The 12693-nt window shown below is 38.9% G+C and overlaps 1 protein-coding gene across 1 annotated transcript in view; it reads left to right on the top strand.

The window, feature by feature from the left end:
* The first annotated feature begins 603 nt into the window (after positions 1-603).
* LOC139133757 (uncharacterized) overlaps positions 604-12693 on the top strand; it is a 78191-nt gene continuing 66101 nt past the window's right edge. The window contains exons 1-2 of the mRNA XM_070700524.1: positions 604-748; positions 11964-12093. Of these exons, the coding sequence (XP_070556625.1) occupies positions 12028-12093 (66 nt within the window). The 5' untranslated portion in view covers positions 604-748; positions 11964-12027. The remainder of the gene's footprint in view (positions 749-11963; positions 12094-12693) is intronic.

The raw sequence follows: 12693 nt of genomic DNA, 5'->3' as shown, positions 1-12693 counted from the left end.
GTTTGTTTATGCCTACTTGCCCGGACCTTATTTGTTCGAATCAATATGCATATCTACGAAAGACACCTGTTATTAATAAGCCTTTTCTATAACACCAATTCATTGCTATCGTTCTTACTGAAATAATTCGATTGGTTTGATAGCTTTCATTATGTTATACACTGTAATTCTTTCTTTCGACGCCTCCCCTGGATGATGTGTTTGGGAATTCGGTATGTCAGAAAGACCTCCACTTCTCGACATGCACGGCCGCAATGCGTGCCCAGCAACACGATGACCCCCAAAATTTGCATGACAAAGGGTGTAAGTGACAGTGATCTCAGACTAGGACATATACGCACCAAAACTTGAATCTGTTTTGCGATATACCCGTACCTGACGCAGGTGTTCCGTTCAAAATCTAGCGTTCAGGGAAACATAAACTCTAAAAAGCAAACATATCGTTCAGCTATTTGAAAGTGCATGGTTCCTGTGTGCGTGGCTGGAATTTTCACCCCTCCCCTAACAACCCACCCCTCACTTGACAGAAATGGTATGAACTACACATTACGTACCAGCTTACTGTTTTAGCAGGGAAAGTGCTTTATTCCTGTTATATTTACACTAGACCAGTGACGTAACATGTGCATTTGGAAAACTGTGCTAATAACTTCTGACCAGTGGACAAGTGAGACGCTGTGACGGATATCGAAGGGAACGAGAGATAAAATTGGACGTATTTCAGGATAATCTACCATGACATAGCAAGGTAAGTACTGTGTTAACTTTCAGGGTACGTCGAGTACTTGGAAAGGAGCAAAAAACCCTGCCAGGTACCATTCGATAGATACCTTGGTCCGTCGATGATCAGAGAGAGGCTCTGCACAAAGACCTTGGATTATTTTGATTTGCAAGCAGTGTGGCACAGTTTGCAGATATTAAACATCCAATACAGAGGCAATGTGTAGATCAGGCGGCACATCGGTGGAATTTTTGAAATATAATTTGATGTATGTTTTTGAACATTGAGTACTACTAGGTCACAAGCTGCGCTCTTAGAGAGACGTGTTAGAATGGAGTTAGCATACCTATATCAACAGGTGATCTCTGCTATATCTGATCTAGATTTCATCAAGCCGGGGCTTTCCCTTGAAAACGATCCTTTCTAACAGCAGTATAGATCGCACTTGCTACTCAACGAAACGTAAGAACGGGGCTTCCCCGCACACAGGCATTAAATTGCTACTGCATGTCTTTGTTGACCGAGTATAGCTATACACCCAAGCCCAGTCCGCATAAAGTAGACGGTGACCTCGGCTTCATGCAGTAGGCCTATCCATGTCTGGTGTTGGCGGTGCCCTCACACATAATGAACGCGGTCACTGCTGAGTATCTATACATTATCACTGTCGCGACGATTAACGCTGTGTACATATGTACATACCGCGACATCATTGGCGCAAGTTTCAGCAATAGTAGAAACACGAATGTCAGGCATTTCTATCAGCGATATCCTGGGCATAGAGGCTTACTCCAGCCGTGCAGAAGCACATGAAATTCAATCGATAACCTTAATCATCAGACGCAAAGACCATTTCTATGTCATTTATAGAGGGAGGTATAGAATGAATCGGTGTCTTTAACCATCAATAATTAGTCTAAAATACTATAACAGGTTTCTTCGCAACATAGAAGGTTTTCGGAGCTCACGTATAGTTTGCCCCTCTCTCTACCTGCCGGCACCCATATTTGACATGTTCAGTGACTTTCAAGATGGCTGTGTGTCAACAATAGTGCTCTACTGATCATTGTCCATACAACCAGAGGTTGCTTGAAGTTTGCGTGAAAAAATGTGCATGCGTCTGCTTGTTTCTACCCGCTAGTGTATGGCCTCCCATTCTTGCTGGCAAGTTTCTTAATAGGTTCAGTCACGATTCCAATTACATCGGCGGGATGACAAAACCGGGACAGCAAAATTCTTGAAACACCGAGATTTGCAAACATAACGTTAGCTCATTGCAATAATGTACTGAAACTGCTTATCAAGATTTGTCTAAAATGACCGTGATAAAAGGTAATATAATACCTGGTGGTACAAATCACCACCTTCGAATACTTAGTAGTTGACACATGTCAGCGTTTGCCAAAATGACGACTGTCGACGGCATGTACCTCGCTTATGATGAGTGACATTTGCACTACAAAACAACACTTAATAATCAAAATTAATTATTAAGACAACAGGAGTTCATCGCGATGACATATAATATAAAGACAGTTAACTTTTAAACAGTTTATTTCCTCCTCTAACTGGAGTTTCAAGTTTGAAGGAAGAAGTTTGAAAGCAAATTGTCCTCTCTGCGGTTTCTCTGCGTTTGTCTGTGACGCAGCATGGTGTTTCCTCAGTGGTCGGTGTCTCTGTCCCTGTCTGACTGACTCATTCTGTTAACTGTCTGACTCCTATCCCCTTCCCAGCTGTCTGTCTTTTTCAATGTGTTTTAAAGGACTGCATCGTTGTGATTACTTTGGACAGATGACCAACTTAGACTCGACTTGCCCCCACGGCAAATTCCATGACTTAAATTAGTTGACTAGCACGGTATGTACATATATTGTTATTGCCAGCCTATCTGTTTGTGTGAGAGTTTTACTGAGGCTGTGTGATCCAAGGTAACCAGTCATGAAATTTGTGAACCTGTTATCTTCGCTTCAGACACAATTTCTTCGAGCTAGTTTACACCTTCCGAAATTTTCCTTCTAAGTTGCCCATTCTCTGTCGCTCTTGACGTTAATTCTTTAATCTATGCTGACAGAGATCTTGGTAAATCCACTCCCAGGGACCCACTCATACTGTGATTTGTCTGACACTGTTGCACCTAGCATGATTGCTTAACACAATACTATTCATATCTGTGTCGCAACTCAGATGTTCAAAACTTGCTTAAAATTCTCGCAAACGGTTCAGAGAGAGAATTCATTCAGATGCCTACATTTTCAAACGTCGCTATATAGAATTATCCGTTTCGCACTTTTCGCCAGCCCTTTCGTTTTCTACCCATGCCTGTATGTCATCAACAAGTTTACCTTTAGCGGACAACTCGCGCTTTAATTTACGAGCAAACTCAATGAGAGTAATGCAATGAAACACACACCGCTCTATCGCTTGTGAAATTTAACCGCGTCTCGTAGTATGCCAACACGACCCCTTTCCGATTGTATAACGCCAAACAGGATTGCTACTTTTGTCTGGGTGTCTTTGTAGCTTCCTTACCGCCATATTTCGTCCCAATTCATGTGTTCGTCCGCCATGTCTACCGGGTGATGAGGTAACAAGCTACCATTTAGGAGATAAATATGACCAATAACACTAATTGCATGGCCGTGGAAAAGTGTATAATTTGTTTATCGCAACTGCTAGGTCAGTTTGACCTTCAAAGTTTTTATGAAAAACAGAAGAAGACTGAGAATATTAGATTGGTTTGCAAATGTACTTGCTTGGACAATAATCGTCGGAATCCTGCAGTGAAATGCCCTGTATGTCTTGCTTATAAAACGTCGATCAAATTAAAAAAAAAACGTAAGAACGTAACGGATCATGAATTCTCACTGTCATTACCAGGCACATTTCATGTACAGTTGTCGTAACGAAAGTGTCGTGGATTAAGTTAATTTAGAAATGTAAAGAAGATTATTTTTAAGCACTGCGTCATCCATTGGAAAGACATATAAAAACAGCTATCTGGTTTTGAGATACTAATCAATATGAATACTTATAAAGACCGCTTTTGTTGCTGGTAATAAATATCGAAAAAAGCAGCTGACAACTATTTAATTGACAGTACGGAATGATTGACCGAACTAGAAAGTGGTGATGATCAAACGTTGACAAGATCGACAATGCTGTCGGTATTGAGATCATATGTCAACGAGTACAAACGACTTTGTACTCCAAGCCACTTGCTGTGTAAGAACCTTCAACTTGTTCCCTGGTATGTTATATTGACGTTCCGGACAACATGCAGTAATTAACAAAAGTTGGAAAGTCGCCTCTTCCGTCCCTCTTAGTGTCACGTGATCTTCTATGAAAGGTGATCAGATACAATAGTTGTTCGACGAGTTTTATTAATTTTCAATTCCATATAAACAGTAAACCAGGAAAAGTTAGAACGGCAGGTTATTCCCACTTATGGAGGAAATATTTGTGATCCATATACTAGTGTCACATTTTGGTTCGATATCTTGACCTGAGGACAGTGTCATCGCCCTTTCCTTCCACACACGTGACATCCATTAATTAAAGTCAATTATACAGTTACGTATACCGTAATGTTTAAACAGCTCTATTGTTCGATACAGCTTCATTCTGTTGCAAATAAACTTGCTTGAACTTGTCCCCTAAACAAAAGATCGAGACTCAGTTGTATATGAAACAATTTCCCTGAAGTTGTTTCTAATTACACTAAAAAGCAGGAAATTAATTATGAAGTCATTTATGAAATTATATCTATACAATGATGACATTGTGTAAAAAATTCTCCGTACGGTATAAGATGCTGTGGTGATTCATTTTTTGAAAAAAGAGAGAGCAGCCAAGAAGGGTGGGACTCTTGCAGAACTGGCTTCTTTGACGTTGGTAGGCGTATGACAGATAGTTTTTCAATACATTGTATGCTGAATTTGAACCGGGCTACTATTACGCACATACAGGTAAAACTCAATTTACCTGTGGTAGAGGCAAAATTGATCCATCGCAACACAGAAAGAGTCGTCATTATCGTAAAAGGAGACGATTCTTATCTTAGATTGTTTCTGATCAAGTCACGGCAGAGACTTAAGAAATCCGTGAAAAGGGGGCGCAATTTGCCAATCATGATTTAGCTGTTTTTAAAAGTCACATGTCCGAGAAGGGTACATTCTTGAATATCGATCATTGTTATTTTCTAAAGTTTTCACCGCACCTTAAAAAACAACAAACAAAGAGTGTTGATGTCTTCTCATGAATAACAATAGAACGACTATCAAGCCTCCATTGTCAACGTGGCCCTTTGATGTACCAAAGTCTAATGTGAAAGTTTGTTCACCCCAATCTCTCCATCATCGGCGTGTAGCTCTGAAGCGACATCCTGACCAACGGAATGTTATTTTCTGCGTTCTTCTCACCTCTGTAGATAAGCAAAACGGTAGGACGGACAATTAAATGTAGTTGAACACATTTTAAAGCTGCAGTAGCTGTCTTATTCGTTATCTTCATCACTCTAGTTTCATACTACAAGGTCACGTGTTCGTATTTTCCTAAATTTTACATGTGTACTTACGTTTATTTAAATGTGAAATGCAGCAGTAAACGCAACTGTGCAGGGAACGACTGAAATGTAACCACCAACGCGGCGAAGCTTTCTCTAAATGTGGACATGTTCAAGGAAACAACAGAAAAGCAAACCATCATTGATAATAGGTTGAAAAATTAATAACTTCTTCTGTATTCATCTACGAGTCAATCTATAAGGTTTACCGATGTTCATAACGTGGACACTGCCAAGCGATTTTTATATGGCAGCTAAGGTTGGTTTTGGTAGACGGCATTACGTATATCATAGGTCATTGTGGTGAAAAATGTCACAATTGAATAGCAAAGATACTCACACATGTCAAACCAGAAGCATGGAAATGTCAAAATATTTACTTTGACAAACATTAGCCACAGTCATGGGGTTTGTTCTACAGATGTACATTGCCTCTCGGACAGCAAGAAATCTTCCTCCTTAAGCTAATACTCACTCTATTTTAATCGTTGAATGTGATGATTTTTTTTTGAAACGGATGAATATTCTTAAAGTCGCCTTATAGCTAAATGTTGTTGTTCTAACATTGTGAAGGTTATATATTACGTCAAGAGAAATATTAACAGCTGTAATTTGTTGATCCGTCCACGGAGGTAGCAGCTTGTCCCCTTAACACCTCTGATAAATCGATCGGCATAAAAATGTACTTTAATTACTGACAAAGATGATTGTATTAAAGGGACATGGTTTTATTTCCTCTAGTTTATTTGATGGCCGAAGAAAATGGCAATAACATTTGTTTCGCAAACGCTTATAGGATGCATGATCTGTTTGTTTCGAACACAATCTCTTTTATCATTACACTTTCGAGAGAAAAATCTTAGTAGCTTAAAAATTTCCACCATTTGAAGCATAAAGGGTGGACTCATAGTTCCAAGTGGTCCAAAGGTAATTTATTGTACTTTTGGGTTTTCTTCGTGAAATAATTACTGTTTGTTTACAAAACTGATCAACATCCAAAAACCAACTGCAAGCATAGACAGTAAAGGGGGAAGATGCTGCAAGCTTGAGCTGTTACCAATTTCTTAGGCAATCAATATATATACTTTAGTTTCTTAACTGTGTCGTTACAGGAAAATTCTTTTCCACTCTTGATAGGAAAATGGCTGAAAACGTAACTCATTACTTACGTCATAAAAGTCTAGGATAAAATCAAATAATCAACACATGTTTTATGCGACTGTCAGGCTGAGGTAGAACCTCAGTATCCGTTTCTATCTTCAAATAAGAACATTGTAATATGCGATTGCGGAAAAATGCGTTAAATTCAAGAACTTCAAAACTCTAAACTCAAATGATTATGCATTTCATTTTTGAACCTTTGAAAAATTGACTTTCCGAATTCAAAGTTATGAATACAGTTTTTACTGTCATTTGCGTCGTAAAAAGTAGAAACAAAGCGGCCATATTTCTCACGTCAATGTTAGAATTTATCCGTCGAGCACACATGGCCAACACATGCCAACACATGGATTCTCACCATGGCAGGTCGTGGCGTGGAAAGATTTCAATTTGGTTTTTTGTCAACAAATATAACACAAGTAAGAATGTTTGAATCGTGAGTTTCAGGCAATGGGTATTTTGCGGATGTCTGTCGATCAAAAAATGTGGAAGCCTGGGGGGGGGGGGGGGCAACACCCACACTTTTGCTGTTGAAGTACCCGGATGAGAGCTCACCAGTTCATTTTAATGCTTACACCATCTTGCTCAGGCCCAATGCCATGACGAGTATCATTTGCGATTTAGAATCTGTTTACAGTAAATTGTTGAGAACGGGTAAATATTTTGTACCGTTTCCCAGAACTACTGATGCTGAAAATTGAGGATTAGAGTCACGAGTGATAGCGGTACTGTGAAATTATAAACGCCGTCGCCATTTGTTGTACAGAAACAACTGATGTTGATCATTGATTATTTGTAACCATAATCAACTTGTTTGGAAACCAGCTGATAATAATGATTTTTCTTCATATATCTCAATTATCAAGTGAAACAGCTGACTCTGAGCCCTCTAGTCAATATATTCTTACTTGGCCATCAGTGCACGGGTCACAGAAAAATAAGGCGTTCGACAACAAAATGTACCACACAACTACATTGCATTGTTGAAAAAAATGGTCATGAGTCAAGGCCAGGGACGGGAGGGTGAATATCGCGCTGCATTTTATCGTAAAATTAATGCAAATATCAAAATACTACTTATCCGAATGAAAAAGTGAAACTACAAAAAGGGAACATTTTCTTCAGTTTCAAAGCTCTAAGTTCAAAATAAGATTTTTCAATTAAGTCTCAGTCCACTGAAGAAACTCACATAAAGTGCAATCCTGAAATAAAACAACTCGTTTTAATAGTGACAATGAAAGATTTATTTATCCTATTTTATGCACTGTATGTGTTAAATTATTCACACTGTACTGTCAGTCACTTCTTTTAAACACGAAATGTATCCAATCTCTGAAATAACGAAGATGGCCGTGAAAAAATCGTCCAAAGTAGGCGATGTTTCTTCAAGTGACTGTAATGATTTCTGCAAATTACAAATACTGTTATACACGTACATAAATGAACGAACAGTAAAAACCCAAAGTTGTTCATCAGAATTGTGAGAAAGTTCGAGAGCTGTCGTCACAAATCACTTTTTACGACTTTTTATGTTGCCAGAATCACCATCCATGTGGTGCGTGTTCCGTTGGAACCACTGATATGCCACTGATATGCAAAAGGCGCTCCTTTTGAAAATGAATGAATAGATTGAAAGGCGCTGTTCCACCTGGCCTTGCGAATCCAAAGCCGTATTAGCAAAGATGAGATACGGCGAATAATTGCGTCGATTTTTAAAATCTTTGATATTTGTAAAGATACACTGGCACAATTCTTTAAAGTACAAAATCTCAACAAAAGTAAAGGTCTCATTAAATGTTTTGTTTTTTGTTTTATTTATAGCAAAGGCCTCATAGAAACCGATGTACACATCAACTTTACATTTACCATCGGGCAGAACTGGAGTGAGCATTGAATAGCGGTAACGCTGTGTGCGAAGTAGGTCATCAGGCACTTCACAAGCCATAAGATCTTTTGTTCTCTGCTGTCTTGTGACCTCGTTTTCCGACATGTCACGGTCACCTTGATAGCATGAACAGTTTGTCCAAAAAGGATAGGATGTTCCTTCAATGATAGAAAAATCTGCTTTACAACATAAAATACGCAAATTAATTTTTATTCAGTATATATATGCTGGACTGTTTGCTTAACAAAATCTCTGACATGGTTAAGGTCTTTGCTCCTAGATTTGCAGTCACATAAACCTCCCCGAGTACTGACAACACGACACTTATGTTATTGCTGTCACTTTTGCTGGTACAACAGACCTGGCAAGCCCATTCAGGGCTAAAAACAGCAACGCTATGAAGTGGCTTACATCCGTAATATGTACTAATAGTGCTTGAAAAGACTCTGAGAAAAAATATGTTTTTTGGAAAGCGTCAGTGACAGTAAGAGAGCCTAAGAGAGGGGGTGGGGTGGGTGGAAGTGAGCATGAGAATGTACCTGTCACAGTTCAAATCACGCACTGTGACTCACTGGCGCCATTCTAACACGAACGAACACAACGACATTAATCATTTTGTCGTTGAATATTTAGTAAAGTTAAATTAACTGTCAACAAAAAACGCACATTTTATAGATACCAAGTTATTCTTATTAATTAAGTCTTCCATGTCAACTCGATTTACTGACTATTCTATGAGAAATAATCCAGCAATCTGCGGGGAAAGTCACGTAAAGCAAGTCAACACTTGTAACTGTTTGTTTTTATTTGATGTGTCAAAACAAGCCCAAAAAGTATTTGCTGGCTTTGACAGTGATTTATCGTATTCTACTGTCCGTAAAACTATACGCTGGAAACGCTGAGTCACACAAAGGTGATACGATCTGTAAAGAGTGAACGCTGTGAGATCGACATGGTCTTTGGTTGGTGAAAACTAGGTCAAGATAATGAGAATTATTGACAGTCGCTTTTACATCAGGATATATATCGATTCACACACACACACAGATGGACCAAAAATCTGAACTTGTACCGGGAATCAAATACCCTGTATACATTTCTCATGGAGATGTACGTTTCAGTACGAGATCCTCTCTGCGCTATCTTTCCGTTTGAACTTCTTGAAACCGACAATTATATCTGAATAAATAGTCTAACTATGTGGTAATTGTGGTAAGTAGCAAGACAGAATTTTTCCATCCAATGCAGATAGAGCAAATTTACACTCTGCAAGTGACAGAAAGGAAAGGGCGTCAAACTCATTGTACCTATGCTTTGTTTGCTCGTTATTCCTTTGCTAAAATTAGTATCTGTTATTTACCGATATCTTAGCCCCTTTTGTTCCATTCTGACGTGTTAACGGCGTCACCACTGAGACCTTTACATGGCACCTAAAAGCGACATACCGGGTCAACAAACTTTCAACTCTTTTGCGTGGCATTGATGTATGAGTACCCCACCTTGGTACAATATTTGAAAAGAACTTTGTTCATGTCATTTCTGTAAATTTATTGATAAGTCGTCTTAACTGACAACATCGCATTTCGATTTTAAATATTTTGGTAATTCTGTTCAAGCGTTTCTGCGAATTGGTATAAGAGGGTAGTACTAATTAATCTGATTATAAAACGAAACTAAACATAACTTGTAACAGAATTTAGGTAGCTCGATGTTGTAACAAACATAACTGGGTTTTTAGGTCATTTTTTCCATGGTGAAAGCTCTATGTGAAGTCATTTGAACGTTTTCATTAAGCTTGCGCTTCAATTCACTGACGTATGGCCGCACCCAAGCTTTGTGTTGTCGCTCTAAGAAGTTTGACATCACTCGAAACGTCACTTGAATTTTCAAGCCTAATGCTACGTGCATTTTAAGCCGTAGGACTAGCTGTCAACGGTTGGCCAGTTTTAGAACTGACCCAATCGGCTTGAAATTGGCTTTTCTCGGCAGCAGTAACTGTGGACCATCTCTTTCACCCGTGAGCTACGCAATAGCCTACCAGTGACAGTCTACAAGAGTGTATTCTCCAATTTACTCTTTTTTAATATTTATATGCCCAGAGACTTGGAGTAAGTTCAGGCCAGAATAGCTTACTGCTCTTACCGCAAAGTTTGTGGAACGACCATAAATTTTGTTAATTGTACATATTATGATCGATATAAAGAGCGTAGATTCAGGCAGATTTCCATCATTCATAACAAATTATTCATCTATAAATGTGAACATATAAAAGGCTAACAACAGAAAATATTTTAACTTTACATGAGCAGAAGAAATTTTAACTTCACAATCTGATAATATCAAAATTCTTCAAACGAATCCAGATGAACTTAGTTGCTGTTTCAACTTTTTAAACTGTAAGCAGATTATTTCAGAGTCTATGATTAGTTTGAAGTTTAATTGGTACCGACGGGGTATCATTCATGCGTCCTGTCAGAGATACTCTTGTGAATCGAATTCTCAAGGAACATTACAGATGACCTGTCCGCTTACTCTGAGGCAGAAGCAGGGACAAATATTCAGATTCCAAAACTTTTACAATTCTTTTCTGATCCACCACTTGTGGGGCTCATTTTAAAGCCCTTGGAGTGATTTCTTCGAAAATCGAAATTTATTCCCCCCAACAGTTAACACTAGGATAGTGGCCAGTTTGAATTTCAAATATCGGTAAATGTCGACTGGTAATTTGTTTCTTTAGTAACAAAATTTGCACGGTGACCCCTGATTTTTATTTTTGATTTGGTAAGAGACTGGTTGAAAGTTTCATTGAGGAAACTTGAAGACTGAGCAAAAGTTTAGGTCTTTCATTTTCGAGGCGCACACTGCCTTAAAAAGTAGGTTTTACCTGGTCTGTAAAACCCTACCAGACGGCGAAAAATGTAATGGACAGCATTTTGGTCTATCGTTTTCGACGTTGGCCGACACTTCTTGACGAATGTCACAGCTGACCAAATACATAGTCAACAAAGCGTAATTTAGGTCACGTTATCTGCAAATAGCCTTCGCTATGCACTGTTGAGTGTCTTGACTTTCCTAGCAGTGGAGAGACTTTGTTGCAGTGTTTCCCATATCTAAAATTAAAGACTGCTCGCTTTGTTGTTCAATGATAATGGTAAAATTGCAAAATAAGACGCGACTTCTGAACAAGTCTTTATTCATTGGATCGAGACAACATCGACGATTGGCTGAAAGTGTCATTTACATGTAATTAGCGTAGTGTCTTGAAACTTGCTGAGAAGAGGAATGTGCTAAAATTAATCAGATTACCTGAATATAAGGAAATTACAATTTACAATTTATAATGTCTTCATTTCAAAAGGACGCCCCATTTCGTGATAAGCCAATGATGCATGGAGATTCGAACGACAGAACGTGAATAACGCGCATGCGTTGTGCCACAGTCTTAGTGACCTGAATTGAATCCTAGAAATGTGTCTGTGAAAACTTGAAGCACGAGGGATTGAATCAGTGATAGGTATATATGCCTAGGGGAGTGAACGCGACAATAGAAGGCTTAAAACCTAAGCAGCCTACAGTTACTGTCCGTTAAACAAGACAAATGATGTTGTTCTGACGAAATTTCATTTTTTTTTCAGCAAAGCATCTGGGACGCTACAGTTTGTCAGATTAAGTGAGTGACGCAATTTCAAGTCGTTCACCATGGGCGTCTTCCAGCACCTGGGTTTGTTGCTATGGAAAAATTTGAAACTACGCCTTCGAGCACCTGTAAGTATTGTTTGTATATCATGTTTTTCAATGTGTACATGCGTGTGAGAGAGAGGCAGACAGACACAGACAGACACACAGACGCAGAATTCATACAGCAAAATGTACATAATATGAAGTCAGAGCAAGAATGACAGCAGAGAGAAACATGTCAGATATATGCAGTCAGAGAAACATGGATACGTAGAGAGATATGGTCGCGGGTAGGCAAAGACAAAAGCAAATGCTCTAAGATAATAATTGCAACCGTGGGAACTCAAAAGAAAAGTTTTGGATCATATCGACATAGCAGACTTTATGAGATCCGTTAATACTAAATGATTTCAGAAGACGAAAATTACGGTCAATGTCGTACAGTTTTGATTTCTTTTCGCTTTCAACATCTGCGTAATTCAGTCGTCACATCGTTACTGCAGTGTGTTCGTCAGATACAGATGTCATCGTAAACTTGAAAAGGCCTAGAGTAGTGTAGTTTAAGCCGAATTCTCATCTGTAACAAGGCCAACTTGTATCACATGTCCCACGAGTGAAATTAATCACTGTCTCTTCAGATATGCGCAATGTGTGAACACATGCGCCTTGACCAGTGGTCATTGACCT

Source organism: Ptychodera flava, chromosome 5 (genome assembly GCF_041260155.1).
Source record: "Ptychodera flava strain L36383 chromosome 5, AS_Pfla_20210202, whole genome shotgun sequence".
Lineage (NCBI taxonomy): Eukaryota > Metazoa > Hemichordata > Enteropneusta > Ptychoderidae > Ptychodera > Ptychodera flava.
This window is presented reverse-complemented; position numbering and strand designations above follow the sequence as displayed.